The 14645-nt window shown below is 50.2% G+C and overlaps 1 protein-coding gene across 5 annotated transcripts in view; it reads right to left on the bottom strand.

Moving 5' to 3' along the window:
• ARHGEF2 (Rho/Rac guanine nucleotide exchange factor 2) overlaps positions 1-14645 on the bottom strand; it is a 233614-nt gene that overhangs the window by 20674 nt on the left and 198295 nt on the right. For all 5 annotated transcript variants that reach the window (XM_077463972.1, XM_077463971.1, XM_077463975.1 and 2 more), the window contains 6 exons: positions 7608-7675; positions 5464-5527; positions 4571-4703; positions 4062-4171; positions 2306-2452; positions 1894-2144 (listed from right to left, as the gene is read on the bottom strand). In XM_077463972.1, the coding sequence (XP_077320098.1) occupies positions 1894-2144; positions 2306-2452; positions 4062-4171; positions 4571-4703; positions 5464-5527; positions 7608-7675 (773 nt within the window). The remainder of the gene's footprint in view (positions 1-1893; positions 2145-2305; positions 2453-4061; positions 4172-4570; positions 4704-5463; positions 5528-7607; positions 7676-14645) is intronic.

Here is a 14645-nt window from a genome sequence, read left to right on the forward strand (position 1 = left end):
TCTTCACCCCAAAAAGTACAATGAAGACAAAGTCAACCCCAAAATAAATCTTCACCCCGAAAACTAAAATGAAGACAAAGTCAACCCCAAAATAAATCTTCACCCTGAAAACTACAAAGACGACAAATTCAACCCCGAAATAAATCTTCACCCTGAAAACTACAATGAAGACAAAGTCAACCCCGAAATAAATCTTCACCCCGAAAAGTACAATGAAGACAAAGTCAACCCCAAAATAAATCTTCACCCTGAAAACTACAATGAAGACAAAGTCAACCCCAAAATAAATCTTCACCCTGAAAACTACAATGAAGACAAAGTCAACCCCAAAATAAATCTTCACCCTGAAAACTACAATGAAGACAAAGTCAACCCCAAAATAAATCTTCACCCAGAAAAGTACAATGAAGACAAATTCAACCCCAAAATAAATCTTCACCCCGAAAAGTACAATGAAGACAAATTCAACCCCAAAATAAATCTTCACCCAGAAAAAAAGTACAATGAAGACAAATTCAACCCCAAAATAAATCTTCACCCAGAAAACTACAATGAAGACAAAGTCAACCCCAAAATAAATCTTCACCCCGAAAAGTACAATGAAGACAAATTCAACCCCAAAATAAATCTTCACCCCGAAAAAAAGTACAATGAAGACAAATTCAACCCCAAAATAAATCTTCACCCAGAAAAGTACAATGAAGACAAATTCAACCCCAAAATAAATCACCCCGAAAAGTACAATGAAGACAAATTCAACCCCAAAATAAATCTTCACCCCGAAAAAAAGTACAATGAAGACAAATTCAACCCCAAAATAAATCTTCACCCAGAAAACTACAATGAAGACAAAGTCAACACCAAAATAAATCTTCACCCCGAAAACTAAAATGAAGACAAAGTCAACCCCGAAATAAATCTTCACCCGAAAAGTACAATGAAGACAAAGTCAACCCCAAAATAAATCTTCACCCCGAAAAGTACAATGAAGACAAAGTCAACCCCAAAATAAATCTTCACCCCGAAAAGTACAATGAAGACAAATTCAACCCCAAAATAAATCTTCACCCCGAAAAAAAGTACAATGAAGACAAAATCAACCCCAAAATAAATCTTCACCCAGAAAACTACAAAGGCGACAAAGTCAACACCAAAATAAATCTTCACCCCAACAACTCCATGTTATAGACTCAGCATGAAACATTTCTAAATCCTCAGTTTTACCAGGAGGATCTTCTCCCAGAGAGTTTCGTCTTTGGTGGGACTTTCCAAAAACCTCACCGGGACCTATTACAATTTAGGGTTCTCCTGCTGGAGAGGAAGTTTGGTTGGACAATACCCCGTTATTTGCTCTTCTTTCTGTATATTTATCTAGAGATTGTTCTTTTTTCGGGGGACTATATTTTGGTTGTCCTGCTGCACAACTCTTCAGTACCCTCTAAAGCAGGTCAAGCTGTAAAAACGGACCTCTGTACAACCGTGCAAGAATGAAGGGAAGGCCAAAGACTTCAACGTTTTGGACGTGAGAACTCATTCCAAGAAAGAAATGTAAGAATACCAAAGATGTCCTCAGTCTACTTTCATTGGTCATATCACTGCTGCTACGGCACAGAATGATGGGCATTCTGCCCCTGCCCCATATGTTTGATATGGACTTCGATGTCATATCTGCTGCCTGGTAATAAAAATATGAACCTTCTCTAGGCTGCTGTGCTGAAGTAATGTGATAAATGGGGGGGGGTCATAGAACACTTCATACCAGGACCTTCTTTAATGCGGGGCAAAAAAGGGACAACTGCCCTGGGCCCAGTCATTAAGAAAATGTTTGCCCACATTTAAGACGGCCCTCTTCAGACATAGCTTCGTCACCCATCTAGGGTTGCAGGCCCATACCTGGTTGATGAGGATGTCTCCAAGCTTGTTGATGACAAAATTCTTGTTGCTGTCGGAGGCCAGAGAGTCTTTGCGCCTCTCCAGAAGCTGGATGAGGAAACGGATGTGAATGTCGCTGAGCTCGTCCACGCATGGGAACATCTTCTGCACCAGGGCCGGGTCCATCTGCAGGTCTTCCACCAGCCCCTTCCGGAAGATGTTGGTCATGATCTTCAGCGTCCGGACGTGGTGGACCTCGGTTTGGATGAGCTCTGCGAAGATGAAACGAGTTTTCACCCAAGCTTCATACATTTTTCACACAAGATTCAACTGTGAAAAAAATGGATGAATCTTGGGTGAAAACACGGATACACAGACCCCCATATGACTGTCAACGTGCTGTAGGCCATTATTCCAAACTCCCGGTGCTCACCATAGATGACATCCTGACGTTTCATGACATCCTTCTTGTGCTGCTGAAGATAATTATTGTCCACAGCTAAGCTCCACGAGTCTGCCTCGAACTCCTTCTCATCTGTGGCAAAGTCACTCATCAGCTGGCTGTAGATGACATCGGCTCCTGTTGTGGATAAACAGCCATTAATATCTGGGGACCATCTAGCCAACGTGCATCCCCCCCCCCAGCGTTTTGGTGTACCAATAATGGACAGGTGCAGCATCTAGCCCTGCAGCCAGCCAAAGTCTATGGCCAACACTGTACCGAGTGATACCTGCATTTAGGGCCCTAAGCGTTCAGAGGCGACTGCCCTTAGTCAACTCTGCCAATGACTGAGGGGTTATATGTCACCAATATGCGCTGGGGAAGGGGAGGTTTTTTGTAGACCCCTTCTAGAAGAGTACTCTCCTCCCAGGCTCTGGCTAGTGAGGATGTGTGTACAGAGGTTCAGTCTTTGCTTCCCAGACTGCAGCCAGGGGAAGTAAACCAGAAGAAGGAGGGGGGGGGGGTCTTTGTTCTTCTAGCTGCCTATTTGGACCTTGAGTATCCAAACTGGCCTACAACAGAGGCCTCAAAGGTTATAAAGGTGACCTGTGGCAGAAGCCTCAGCGGTCCTACAGTTGACCTGTGGCAGAGGCCTGAACAGTCCTACAGAGGCATCAATAGTCCTAAAGCAGACCTGTGGCAGAGGCATCAATAGTCCTAAAGCGGACCTGTGGCTGAATCCTCAAGGGTCATATAGGTGACTTGTGGCAGTGGCCTTATTGGTCCTACAGGTGACCTGTGGCAGAGGCCTCAATGGTCTTACAGGTGACCTGTGGCAGAGGGCCCAAGGGTCCTACAGGTGACCTGTGGCAGAAGCCTCAAGGGTCCTACAGGTGACCTGTGGCAGAAGCCTAAAGGGTCCTACAGGTGACCTGTGGCAGAAGCCTCAAGGGTCCTACAGGTGACCTGTGGCAGAAGCCTCAAGGGTCCTACAGGTGACCTGTGGAAGAGGCCACCAGGGACCTACAGGTGAACTGTGGCAGAGGCCTCAAAGGTCCTACAGGTGACCTGGGGCAAAGGCCTTATTGGTCCTACAGGTGACCTATGGCAGAAGCCTCAAGGGTCCTACAGGCGACTTCTGGCAGAGGCCTTATTGGTTCTACAGGTGACCTTTGGCAGAGCCCTCAAGGGTCCTACAGGTGACCTGTGTGCTGTGGCCAAGGCAGCAATGGTCCTAAAGCTGACCTGTGGCAGAAGCCTCACGGATCCTAAAGCTGACCTATGGCAGAAGTCTCAGGGGGTCCTAAAGCTGACCTATGGCAGAAGCCCCACGTGTCCTAAAGCTGACCTGAGGCAGAGGCCTCAAGGGTCCAACAGGTGATCTGTGGCAGAGGCCTCAAGGGTCCTACAGGTGACCTGTGGCAGAGGCCTCAAGGGTCCAACAGGTGATCTGTGGCAGAGGCCTCAAGGGTCCAACAGGTGATCTGTGGCAGAGACCTCAAGGGTCCTACAGGTGGCCTGGGCCGAGGCCTCCAGGGTCCTACAGGTGACCTGTGGCAGAGGCCTCCGGGGTCCTACAGGTGACCTGTGGCAGAGGCCTCCAGGGTCCTACAGGTGACCTGTGCCAGAGGCCTCCAGGGTCCTACAGGTGACCTGTGCCAGAGGCCCAACCTAACTGAATTGATATATGGAGGTTTTACAACCTCTTTAATATAACAAGCTCTCCAGCAATGATCATCCCCCCTACCTTCATCAATGAGAGACTCCACAGACAGCGTCCGGTTCCTCATGTTCAGGGAGTCGGTGGACTGCGACAAGATTCTTCTTATGCCCAGCGGACTTTCATCGTTCAGATTCCTGCACACAGAACGCACATTACAGACCCGGCATACACGCTACATGCTAATACTATTCCATAACAGACTATGTGATTCATCAACGTGTCTGAAGAACTGACTGTGTTCCCCAAGGACAAGCAGATTCCGTCCCAAGCTGGGAAATTCTTGATTCCTATGAATTGCTATGTGGCAACACAGACATTTCTTATTACTACAATTTTGATACATAAAGGCACCAAAGGGATAAGAAAAAAAAACCAACTCTTCTGGCACTCGTTAAGTTATTGCAGTCAGACCCCCTAAAAGGGGATCTTGACGTCTGAGGAGCCATTTTTGTTGGTTGGAAAACAATTGGCGGTCTTTGGATTACAGTAGGCAGCGGTGGGAAGAGCGCTGATAAAAGGAAAGGAGGACTCACCCGGCTATGTTGGTGGTGGAGACGCTTTTGGAGAGGGACAGCGATGGCCGCCCGCGCCGGGATCCCAGCAGGGAATGCCGGAGGCTGTCGGAGGGGTAGATGGCGGAGTTGGGTCTCTCCCTTAATGTAGTGGCTGGACAAAAAAAAAAATACAAAAAAGCGTGAAAAAAAAGATCCAACCCAATACGTGTCTTACAGATGAAAAATATGAAATTACAAAATAATACATTTTATTTATCTATTGGCTTTCAGTCAACGTTGTTGGGATGTAGCCTTGCATGCACTTCCAGTTATAGCCTCTGGGGGGCAGTCAAGCATCAGTTGTCTACAGCATTTGCAGGTTCAGCATATATGTAGTGTACCTGTGTCAGGGGCTGACCTCTAAAATAAAATACCAGTTTCCTGGCTGCCCCCGATCTCACAGATCCAGAACCAACATGGAACTATGCTTGCTCTCAAGGGTCCTGAAGCCTTCAGATCAATATAACAGCCAGGTGATAGGTAAAGGCCGATCAGGGTATTCCCATGGAAGAGGTCCCCTATAATCAATGCAGCAGACTAACTTAAGGTTTGCAGCGTTAACACGTGGTCGCCTTGGGTGGACCACGTGTTTAAAAAGGGGAGGGGCTTCTGAGAAGAGTCTCTGGGCTCTCTGCTGCTTAGGAATCCTCTTAGCTGTGACCAGAAGGCTCTACAATGCGGCTCTGTACAGGAGAGGGGCAGGGTGCCACATTCCGCCCTCTACCCTGGGGGTTAGACTTTGTGTTATGCAAAATTGTTAAGGGTGGAGCCTCACAGAAGAGCAGTTATTCATTTATTGTGTGTAGAGCAGCATAAAAAACATTTCCCAGAATAAAAATCTCTATTTCTGGAACATGGAGGAAGATACGTACTTTTATTCCGCAAAGACACGTTCTGAAGAGCGCTATTGTTCTTTATAAACGCCGCTTTCTGCTGCTGTACAGGAGAAGCAAAATCGAGCGTCAGTTTCTGATTTTTTATTGTGTGTGTGATTTTATATATATATATATATATACACACACACACGCCCTCAAAACAACTCAACACACAGCCATTAATGTCTAAACCACCGGCAACAAAAGTCAGTACACCCCTAAGTGAAAATGTCCAAATTGGGCCCAAAGTGTCAATATTTTGTGTGGCCGCCATTATTTTCCAGCACTGCCTTAACCCTCTTGGGCATGGAGGTCACCAGAGCTCCACAGGTCACCACTGGAGTCCTCTTCCCCCTCCCCCATGATGACATCACAGAGCTGGTGGATGTTGGAGACCTTCCCCTCCTCCACCTTCCGTTTGAGGATGTCCCACAGATGATCAATAGGGTTTAGGTCTGGAGACATGCTTGGCCAGTCCATCACCTTTACCCTCAGCTTCTTTAGCAAGGCAGTGGTGGTGTTGGAGGCGTGTTTGGGGTGGTTATCATGTTGGAATACTGCCCTGCGGACCAGTCTCTGAAGGGAGGGGATCATGCTCTGCTTCAGTAGGTCACAGTACATGTTGGCATTCGTGGTCCCCTCAATGATCTGTAGCCCCCCCCAGTGCCGGCAGCACTCATGCAGCCCCAGACCATGACACTCCCACCACCATGCCTGACTGTAGACAAGACACACTTGTCTTTGTCCTCCTCACCTGGTTGCCCCCACACACGCTTCTCACCATCTGACACCAAATACCTTTATCTTGATCTCATCAGACCACAGGACATGGTTCCAGTAATCCATCTCCTTAGTCTGCTTGTCTTCAGCAAACTGTTTGTGGTCTTTCTTGTGCATCATCTTTAGAAGAGGCTTCCTTCTGGGACGACAGCCATGCAGACCAATTTGATGCAGTGTGCGGCGTATGGTCTGAGCACTGACAGGCTGACCCCCCCACCCCTACAACCTCTGCAGCAATGCTGGCAGCACTCATACGTCTATTTCCCAAAGACAACCTCTGGATATGACGCTGAGCACGTGACCTCAACTTCTTTGGTGGACCATGGCGAGGCCTGTTCTGAGGGGAACCTGTCCTGTTATACCGCTGTATGGTCTTGGCCACCGTATTGCAGATCAGTTTCAGGGTCTTGGCAATCTTCTTATAGCCTAGGCCAGTGATGGCGAACCTTGGCACCCCAGATGTTTTGGAACTACATTTCCCATGATGCTCTAGCACTCTGCAATGTAGTGGAGCATCATGGGAAATGTAGTTCCAAAACATCTGGGGTGCCAAGGTTCGCCATCACTGGCCTAGGTCATCTTTATGTAGAGCAACAATTCTTTTTTTTTTCAAATCCTCAGAGAGTTCTTTGCCATGAGGTGCCATGTTGTACTTCCAGTGACCAGTATGAGAGAGTGAGAGCGATAACACCAAATTTAACACACCTGCTCCCTATTCACACCGGAGACCTTGTAACACTAACGAGTCACATGACACCGGGGGGGAGGGAAAATGGCTAATTGGGCCCAATTTGGACATTTTCACTTAGGGGTGTACTCACTTTTGTTGCCAGCGGTTTAGACATTAATGGCTGTGTGTTGAGTTATTTTGAGGGGACGGGAAATTTACACTGTTATACAAGCTGTATATATCTATACACACAAACATCTCTAGTCTATATTCTCCTCTCTATCCTCATCCCCCCACTCTCTCTCCCCCTTTTCCATTCATTCTATGTCTCTCTCCGCTCCTCTTACACTCATTTTTTATCTCTCTCTCCCCTCATCCACTCATTCTCTCTCTCTCTCTTCCACTATCCTCCCCTCTCCCATTCTCTTTCTCTCTTCCACTCCTTTTCTCCTCTCCCACTCTTCCTCTCTTTGTTTCACTGTCACCCCTCCAACATTCTCCCCCTCTCCTCCCCCCCCCCTTCTATTCACCCCCCACCCTTTTCTCTATTCTCCTATCTCCCCCTTACTTTTCTCTTTCTTTCTACCCTCCCCCCCCCCCACCCCCACCCCACACACCACCACCACCCCTTCATCTCTCTCTTCCTTCTTCCCCAATAACTCTATAATGAGGGTACACTGTAGGGACTTACCTTCTGTTTGACCTTGGTACAGCTGGGCAGGGCATCCTTGCAGCGGTTGTGGATGGTGACGCTGCACGCTGGGGAGAGAAGAAGGAGGCAATTAATATACAAAGATTTATTTCTCATTCTCCCCCCACTTCCCCCATTGTTTGACCTGGGGGTGCACAGAGCTTCACACTAGGGTTCCACCAATACTGTTTTTTTTTTTTGGTGGGTACCGATAGTTTCGCTCAAGTACTCGCCGATACACAGCAGTGCGATTTGCATCAATACGAATGGAAGCGCCCTCTAGCGGGCAGTTTATTAAAAATGTTATAACTCACATTAAGTACATAGCTATCCAAATGAAAAATCTGCATATGTGCCCCGGGCCGGGCCTGCCCCGCCGACGATAGAAAATCACAAATCGCTGGAGGTGCGCGCAGGGCTGGAGGAGAACTTCCGGGACTCCTGTGGGTATAGGGAAAAGATGATGTCCGCTTGGGGGGGGGGGGGGGGGTGGGACCGCCTATACATCTCCTCCAGCCCTGTGAGCACCTCCAGCGGCCGTGATTTTCTATCGTTGGCAGGGCAGAGACACTATGCAGATTTTGACCAGCTATGTACTTAATGGGAGTTATAAAAATTTTCATAAACTGCCCACTAGATGGCGCTTTTCCCTTTCTATATACACACACACACAGGAATAATGGGGTAAATCGCATGCGTTTTTTGCAGTGCGATTTGCGCCCATTTATTTTGTATCGGCTGCTAAGTATCGGTTTCGGGATCAAGAGCATTTTCACAAGTACTCTTGAAAATACGCACTTATCAGTGCTGAATATATCATCGATGTATCCCTACTTCATACCCAGTAAAACATAGGATGGAGCCATTTTATCTGCTGGAATATTTAAGTTATGTAGGTTTTAGACCCTTCCGGCTAGCCCCGCCCAAATGGGTTGTGACCACACTTTTCAGCGCCTGAAGTCCTTTAGACTCCCAGCAGTCACCGCAAGCCTGATTTCAGATCTCTACTGGTGTGTGCCAATGTGGCGAATTTGAGGTGTTTGCAGCAGCTGGTCTAAAATATTGTTTTGATACCTTTGAATGTGAACTGACGTCGTAGTTTAATCCTAGAAACTTCTCAGCCATTGCCCCCCCCCCCCCCCCCCCGTGAAAGGCCTAATGCGCCGTTCTATAACCAGGATGGCGTATGGAATGTCCCGAGAACCATCCCGGGAAAAGGGCTTCCTACATAGAAAATGGTGAGAGCGGAGGCTGACCTCACCTAGGAGAGGAAGATCTCAATATATATGACCCCTCTACTCTGTGAAGTGTCGGCTTCCCTCTATACACATTTATTACTTCCTGTATAACGCCCTCCTGCTTGTGCATCGCCACCACACCCTCTGTCACCTCGTGGCGCAGCATATTGTGTTGCGGCCATGTTGTGGTTTACCAGAATCCACTCTGTCAATTTTCACACACCTGGTACATAATTGACGCCTCGCTCGGGCTGTATTGATTCAGAATTTTCTTGGCCACGATAGCCCATGAGGCTCGGTAGTGGCGTGTGTGACGGCTGGGTGAAATCATGCCTGGCCCGGAACTCCTATATGCCGAGGTCAGGAATGGACAACCTGCCATGGAAAGTTCCAGGGGAAGATGTCCTGGGTGTCAGGGGAGGGACAGGGAATGAGGAGCACCAGGCACTGGGAGAGGCGAAGGGAATGAGAACCTGTCACCAGACAAGAGGCATTGGGCACCAAGTGAGGGAAAGGGAATGAAGACCAGACAAGAGCCATCAGGCACTAGTAGAGGAGAAGGCCATAAGAACCTGTCACCAGACAAGAGGCATTGGGCACTGGGAGAGGAGAAGGAAATGAGAACCTGTCACTATACAAAAGGCATTGGGCACCAAGTGAGGCAAAGGGAAGGAGGACCTGAGGGAGGAATGAGGACCAGACAAGAGGCATCAGGCACTAGTAGAGGAGATGGGTATGAGAACCTGTCACCAGACTAGAGGCATTGGGCCTCAAGTGAAGGAAAGGGAATGGGGACCTGATGAGGTAATGAGGACCAGACAAGAGGCATCAGGCACTAGTAGAGAAGAAGGGCATGAGAACCTGTCACCAGACAAGAGGCATCGGGCACTAGTAGAGGAGAAGGGTATGAGAACCTGTCATCAGACTAGAGGCATTGGGCACTGGGAGAGGAGAAGGAAATGAGAACATGTCACCATACAAAAGGCATTGGGCACCAAGTGAGGGAAAGAGGACCTGAGGAAGGAATGGGGACCAGACAAGAGGCATCAGGCACTAGTAGAGGAGAAGGGCATGAGAACCTGTCACCAGACTAAAGACATTGGGCACCAAGTGAGGGAAAGGGAAGGAGGACCTGAGGAAGGAATGAGGACCAGACAAGAGGCATCAGGCACTAGTAGAGGAGAAGGGCATGAGAACCTGTGACCAGACTAGAGGCATTGGGCACCAAGTGAAGGAAAGGGAATGAGGACCAGACAAGAGGCATCAGGCACTAGTAGAGAAGAAGGGCATGAGAACCTGTCACCGGACAAGAGGCATTGGGCACTGGGAGAGGAGAAGGGAATGAGAATATGTCACCATACAAAAGGCATTGGGCACCAAGTGAGGGAAAGGGAAGGAGGACCTGAGGAAGGAATGAGGACCAGACAAGAGACATCAGGCACTAGTAGAGGAGAAGGGCATGAGAATCTGTCACCAGACAAGAGGCACTGGGCACCAGGAGAGGGAAAGGTGATAGAGGTCCGGGTACTGAGAGAGGGGCAAGAAATGAATACCTGTCGCTGGGCAAGAGAAGAAGCACTGGGAACTGGGAGAAGGTCAAGGAATAGGGACCTGTCTTCAAATAAGAGGCATTGGGCACCAGCAGGGGGAATAAGGACCTATCACAGTCAAAGGAAGGGGCATCAGGTACCGGGAGAGAGGCAAGAAATGAGAACCTGTTACCAGACAAGTACCAGGTATCAGGACAGGAGCAAGAAATGAGGACCTGTCACCGGTCAAGAGAAGAGGCATTGGGCAATGGGCAAGGAAATGAAAATGTGCAACTGGACAACAGAAGAGGCATTAGACAGCGGAACAGGATTAAGAAATGAGGACTTGTCACCAGACACAAGAGGCATTGGGCACCAGGGTAGAGGATGAGAACTTGTCACTGGAGTGGACAACAGAAGAGGTGCTGGGTATCAGGAGAGGGGTAGAGAATGAGTACATCACCAGACAAGAGAAGAAGCATTGGTGTAATGGGAGAGGGGCAGGGAATGAGGACCTGTTACTGGACAACAGAAGAGGTGCTGGGTACCAGGAGAGGGCTAGGGCATGAGAACCTGACAGTGAACAAGAGAAGAGGCACCAGGTACTGGGAGAGATGCAAAAAATGTGGACCTGTCACTGGACAAGAGAAGAAGCATAGGGTTCCAGGATAAGGGTAGGAATGAGGACTTGTCAATGGACAAAAGAAGAGGCATTGGGTACCGGAAGAGAGGCAGAGAATAAGGACCTGTCGCCAGACACCTGGAGAGACATTGGGAACTAAGAGACGGGCAAGGAATAGGAACCTGTCAATGATGAAGCCATAAGGACCGAGAAAGGGGCAGGGAATAAGGACCTGTCACCAGACAAGAGAAGGGGCATTGTGTACTAGGAGAGCGGCAGGGAATGAGGAACTGTCACCGGACAAGAGAAGAGACCTCAAGGACTGAGAAAGGAGCAGAGAATGAGGACCTGTCACTGGACAAGAGAAGAGACCTCAAGGACTGGGAAAGGAGCAGGGAATGAGGACCTGTCACTGGACAAGACAAAAAAAGAAGCCTCAAGCACTGTGAAAGGAGCAGAGAATGAGGACCTGTCACCAGACAAGAGAAGAGACCTCAAGGACTGAGAAAGGAGCAGGGAATGAGGACCTGTCACCAGACAAGAGAAGAGACCTCAAGGACTGAGAAAGGAGCAGGGAATGAGGACCTGTCACTGGACAAGAGAAGAAGCCTCAAGGACTGAGAAAGGAGCAGGGACTGCGAAAGGAGCAGGGAATGAGGATCTGTCACTGGACAAGAGAAGAGACCTCAAGGACTGAGAAAGGAGCAGAGAATGAGGACCTGTCACTGGACAAGAGAAGAAGCCTCAAGGACTGAGAAAGGAGCAGGGAATGAGGACCTGTCACTGGACAAGAGAAGAGACTTCAAGGACTGAGAAAGGAGCAGGGAATGAGGACCTGTCACTGGACAAGAGAAGGAGCCTCAAGGACTGAGAAAGGAGCAGGGAATGAGGACCTGTCACCGGACAAGAGAAGAGACATTGTGTACGAGGAGACGGGCAGGATATGCTCTGATTGGTTCTTGGTCTCTGCAGTAAGTATTGGGACTAATTCAGAAGAGGTGAATCAGCCGGCCATACCCCCATACAATCAGATTGTACAATCTCTGTAAAAAGGACCAACCCAAAAAATACATTCAATTATTATCCAATCAGGCGAGCCCTAGCTGATGGTGGACCTAAAAGAAGATTGTATATGGTGGCAGTTCGATTGGGTGATTTTCACTCGCATTGAAACCGTATTTGCATCGCAGACAAGCGCAATGAAAGGCTGCAGTTGGGGGAGGAGGCGGGGCGGCGGCGCGGGGGTTAATTTTTGGCAGGGGAAGCGGCTTCCTCCCCATGTATATATATAGAGAACGGAAACCACTCCCTGTGCAGCGCAGCAGAGCTCCGGCCTAAACACTGCAAAGAGGACCTGTCACCAGACAACCAACGCTGATCGCCAGAACACGGGACTGCGCCTGCAGAGTGCGGACATTGGGGGTCGGGGGTCACACCACCATCGATCGTTAATGTGACATTTAACCCATCAATGGGGCTCTTTGATTTATTCGTTTTTGGCATCCCTTTGAGGCCAATGAGTGCCTTTCAGTGCTGCTTGTGGTTGGAGGACCTCCGCCAGAATCTGGGGGGATGGGGGGGTGCAGAGTGAGAGTGCCGGCTCGGTAATGGGATGATCGGAGCTCACAATGGGCCCTTTGTAGGAGATCTGGGACGGGAATCGGCCTTCGCAGCTCCAGATCACAAGCTGTCAGCTGAGCCCAATAACCTTGATAAAGTCCGAGTGATGTCACCCCCGTCTCGCCATAATGGCCGTAACCGAGGGGTCATCCTGTGGCTTCAGTGCCCGTTTAGGGTTACCCATATTATCCAACACTCCCTTGGCTTAAAGTCATTGTACATTGTGTTTGACTTAGTTCTGGGTGGTATGTGGGAGGGTTATAGAGCCCCTGTCAGAGTTTTACCATCCCTGTGCTGAGTTCCCGGGTCTGTACACCCGCTGTGCCCATTATGAGGGGTTCCCACCATCCCTGTGCAGAGTTCCTGGGTCTGTACACCCGCTGTGCCCATTATGAGAGGTTCCCACCATCCCTGTGCTGAGTTCCCGGGTCTGTACACCCGCTGTGCCCATTATGAGGGGTTCCCACCATCCCTGTGCAGAGTTCCTGGGTCTGTACACCCGCTGTGCCCATTATGAGGGGTTCCCACCATCCCTGTGCTGAGTTCCCGGGTCTGTACGCCCGCTGTGCCCATAATGAGGGGTTCCCACCATCCCTGTGCTGAGTTCCTGCGTCTGTACACCCGCTATGCCTGTTATGAGGGGTTCCCACCATCCCTGTGCTGAGTTCCCGGGTCTGTACACCCGCTGTGCCCATAATGAGGGGTTCCCACCATCCCTGTGCTGAGTTCCCGGGTCTGTACACCCGCTGTGCCCATTATGAGGGGTTCCCACCATCCCTGTGCTGAGTTCCCGGGTCTGTACACCCGCTGTGCCCATTATGAGGAGTTCCCACCATCCCTGTGCTGAGTTCCCGGGTCTGTACACCCGCTGTGCCCATTATGAGGAGTTCCCACCATCCCTGTGCTGAGTTCCCGGGTCTGTACGCCCGCTGTGCCCATAATGAGGGGTTCCCACCATCCCTGTGCTGAGTTCCTGCGTCTGTACACCCGCTATGCCTGTTATGAGGGGTTCCCACCATCCCTGTGCTGAGTTCCCGGGTCTGTACACCCGCTGTGCCCATAATGAGGGGTTCCCACCATCCCTGTGCTGAGTTCCCGGGTCTGTACACCCGCTGTGCCCATTATGAGGGGTTCCCACCATCCCTGTGCTGAGTTCCCGGGTCTGTACACCCGCTGTGCCCATTATGAGGGGTTCCCACCATCCCTGTGCAGAGTTCCTGGGTCTGTACACCCGCTGTGCCCATTATGAGGGGTTCCCACCATCCCTGTGCTGAGTTCCCGGGTCTGTACGCCCGCTGTGCCCATAATGAGGGGTTCCCACCATCCCTGTGCTGAGTTCCTGCGTCTGTACACCCGCTATGCCTGTTATGAGGGGTTCCCACCATCCCTGTGCTGAGTTCCCGGGTCTGTACACCCGCTGTGCCCATAATGAGGGGTTCCCACCATCCCTGTGCTGAGTTCCCGGGTCTGTACACCCGCTGTGCCCATTATGAGGGGTTCCCACCATCCCTGTGCTGAGTTCCCGGGTCTGTACACCCGCTGTGCCCATTATGAGGGGTTCCCACCATCCCTGTGCTGAGTTCCCGGGTCTGTACACCCGCTGTGCCCATTATGAGGGGTTCCCACCATGCCTGTGCTGAGTTTCCGGGTCTGTACGCCCGCTGTGCCCATTATGAGGGGTTCCCACCATCCCTGTGCTGAGTTCCCGGGTCTCTACGCCCGCTGTGCCCATTATGAGGGGTTCCCACCATCCCTGTGCTGAGTTCCCGGGTCTGTACACCCGCTGTGCCCATTATGAGGGGTTCCCACCATCCCTTTGCTGAGTTTCCGGGTCTGTACGCCCGCTGTGCCCATTATGAGGGGTTCCCACCATCCCTGTGCTGAGTTCCCGGGTCTGTACACCCGCTGTGCCCATTATGAGGGGTTCCCACCATCCCTGTGCTGAGTTCCCGGGTCTGTACACCCGCTGTGCCCATTATGAGGGGTTCCCACCATCCCTGTGCTGAGTTCCCGGGTCTGTACACCCGCT

This window comes from Lithobates pipiens, unplaced genomic scaffold, assembly GCF_037356315.1.
Source record: "Lithobates pipiens isolate NorthernLeopardFrog02 unplaced genomic scaffold, aLitPip1_a1.2 Scaffold_30, whole genome shotgun sequence".
Taxonomy (NCBI): Eukaryota; Metazoa; Chordata; class Amphibia; order Anura; family Ranidae; genus Lithobates; species Lithobates pipiens.